Genomic DNA, 3,010 nt, shown 5'->3' on the forward strand with positions numbered 1-3,010 from the left:
CCGGCCGTGCACTCACCGTCGGCGGGCCCCCGTGGGGCGCAGCCAGGCCGGGCCGCGGGGACCGGGGCGGCGGGGTCAGGCTCATCCTGGTGCCAGCAAGCCACTCGCAATGTGCAGCCGGGGCCCGGCCGCGTCTCACCCAGCTCCGCCACGTGCGGGGCCTGTGGCCGACGGAAGTGCACCTGGCTCCCCGCCCCGGGGCGCGGGAGGCCGGGCCCAGGGTGTGGTCAAGGCTCCCGGGTTGCCTGGGCTCAGGTCTAGTACCTGAGCCTCCGGAATCAAGGCACCTTTGTGACCTTCAGGCTTCCTGTCAGTCAAAGGAAGGATGCAGAGCAATTGACACTGCCAACCCACTACCCACCTTACCACAGTCCTGGGAGAGGTGAAGGGTCGTTCTAGCCCACGGTTCTTAGTAACTCCTGGCAACTCTGGTGGCTTAGTGCCAGGAAAAGATATGTGGTTCAAATGCACCAGCTGTTGCCTGGTTCAGACTTGATGGGACACAACACTACAGGAAATGCACAATGTCACAGATCAGCTGAGGTTATGTTTACTTGTTAAAACATCCCTTTATAGAAAGAGGAGAGAGGGGTGACTCTCCACTCCTTAAATGTGAGGTGTGCATAGGTACTTACAAAAAAAAAAAAAAAACAGTATGGAATGGGGAGGGCAGAACTTTATGAGGGAAAACCTAACAATACCTCAGTCAGGTGATCAAAGGCAAGATCAGCAATCCCAAGTCATGTTCACTGTGTTTCTTTGATATGATGTGATAAACAAGTACTTTACCTCTGTGATTATCTGCCTAAGAATGTTTCATTTGAGTCTAATTGGAGGAACAAGATCAGATAAATTCTGGTAGGAGGCATTAGACACAATACCTGGTTGGTTCCGACTCAGTGACCTCCTCACAGAAGTGCCCAGAGTGTTTCCAAGAACGTCAATCTTTATGTAGTTATGAGTATGACATATAGTTATGTCTCATATGTACATCTCTGGGTCTATATGCAGCTCAGTGCTCTAACCATTGTGACACCAGTGTCCCTAATACCTGACCAAATGGAAGACCTCAAACATATCGCCTTCAAGTTGGTTCTGACTCCGAGCGAAACCCTCGTGTCCCCAAGGCTGTAGCTGTTGGCGGGAGGCAGCCCAACTGTCTCCAACTGGTGGGTCATTTTGGTTCACAGTGCAACTGGTGACCCACCACCACCACCAGAGTGCCTCCTTAAGTCGCCACAACCATCAAAAACAAGGAAAGCCTGACTGTCACAGCCCAAAGGTGCCTAAGAGACTAGCAACTAGTGTAATGTGGTCTCTTGGGACTAAAAATTAGATTTTTGAAGTTTTTATTAGGTGGAAACTAAGGAAATCTGAAAAAGCGTTGTTATGGTGGTGGTGGTGGTGGTGGTGGTGTACCACTGACTCAGAATCAACTCATAACTGACCTTCCAGCAGGTTATAGAGGCTGTAAGTCGCACAGAAGGATTTTTCCATCTTTCTCCTGTGGAGCAGCTGGTGGATTTGACTTTTTTAACAATACTGTGACAATATTAGTTAACTAGTTGGATAAATGTACAATTATACTAATATAAATGTTAAGAATGGATGATATTGAGTTGTGTAAGTTGTACTACCCTTTCAAATTTTCTACAACTCTAGAACTATTCTAAAGCTAAAGTCTAAAATAAAATCTGACTTAGTTTAAATATAATAAAAATTACCAACCAGCATCTCATGGAAGAAGATGAAGCTCTGGAGTGAAACAATCTGGGAGGGACTTATGGCTGGCCACTTGCCAGCTGGGAAACCATCCATAACTTGCTCTCTGAGACTCAGTTGCCTCTTTTGTAAAACACACGAGAGAGTACCTTACTTTGTTAGGATTTAATTAAGTGAAACAATCCACAAAGTTTCCCTAAATTCCTTGATGGTGTTTGTGAATCCCACCTGGGGTGTTTGTTAAATACCATTCTCTGGTCCCCATTCCAGAGTACTGAAATAAAATCTCCAAAGAAAGGGAATTGGAAATCTACATATTTAATGAGCATTCAAATGATTTTACTTAAATTAGAAAATCAGGAAATTCTGAACTAATTAATTCATGGACTTTTCCTACAGCAGCACCCAAGAAAAGTCAGCTCATTGCCCTGCTTTGCTCCCACCCTCCCTTTCAGCATTACTCTATCTATCTGTGAATTCCTTCCCAACCAGCCCTCTTTTTTCTCCTTTCCCATGTGAACCCAAGAGTTACTGATAATAACTTTGTCTGGAGGTTGGAAGCTTAGGGCACAAATACCTGAGGCATGTCACCACCCTAAAGATAGGAGTGCAAATAATGAGAGAGTAATAGAGCTTAAGAAAATATGCTAGACATACAACAATGAGTTAATTTTTTTTTTCTAAGTGAGCTAGGGGAGGGGAACAGGAGGGGAAGAGAAGAAAATATGCATCAACAAATGAATGAAAATCTAACTTTTCTGTAAACTTTTGTCAAAATTGCAATTTTTAAAAAGTGTGCAAAAAAAGAAAACATGCTAGACTTCTGTTGCCAGCAATATGGATTATGGATGGAAGGCTCAGACACAATACATTGCTGTTAAGTCAGAAACAACTTCTAGCTGAGCCTCCAGGTGGGTTTTCAGAGGTTGTAAACGGCATGGAAGGAGATTGTCCATCTCTCTCCCTCAGTGCAGCTGGGGGATTCGAACTATCTGTGTTTGGGTTGGCAGCACAATTCCTCACCCCTTAGTCCAAAAGAGTTCTTTATGAAAGGTTAGATATTCTGAAATATTGCAGCTATAAAAGGTTTAAAAATATGGAAAACAGTGAGTATGTATGTCTACATGGCTGAGCAGACAGAAAAGTCAAGAAAACACTGAGTTTTTCTTTTACTTTACAAAAAGAAGAGCTAACTGGAGGGGAGGGGTGGGCAGGGAGAAAAATGCAACAATGAATGAATGGAAATCCAAAGTCTCTGCAAATGTTCATTTAAAAAAAAAGAAAGAAA

The 3,010-nt window shown here is 44.1% G+C and overlaps 1 protein-coding gene across 1 annotated transcript in view; it reads right to left on the reverse strand.

The window, feature by feature from the left end:
• The window catches only part of KCTD14 (potassium channel tetramerization domain containing 14), a 5,982-nt gene extending 5,897 nt beyond the window's left edge, over window positions 1-85 (reverse strand). Inside the window, exon 1 of the mRNA XM_006882931.1 lies at window positions 17-85. Coding sequence (XP_006882993.1) covers window positions 17-85 — 69 coding nt within the window. The remainder of the gene's footprint in view (window positions 1-16) is intronic.
• Between the last annotated feature and the right edge of the window lie 2,925 nt (window positions 86-3,010).

Source organism: Elephantulus edwardii, unplaced genomic scaffold, assembly GCF_000299155.1.
Source record: "Elephantulus edwardii isolate Elephantulus edwardi_28Jun2011 unplaced genomic scaffold, EleEdw1.0 scaffold00025, whole genome shotgun sequence".
NCBI classification, from domain to species: domain Eukaryota; kingdom Metazoa; phylum Chordata; class Mammalia; order Macroscelidea; family Macroscelididae; genus Elephantulus; species Elephantulus edwardii.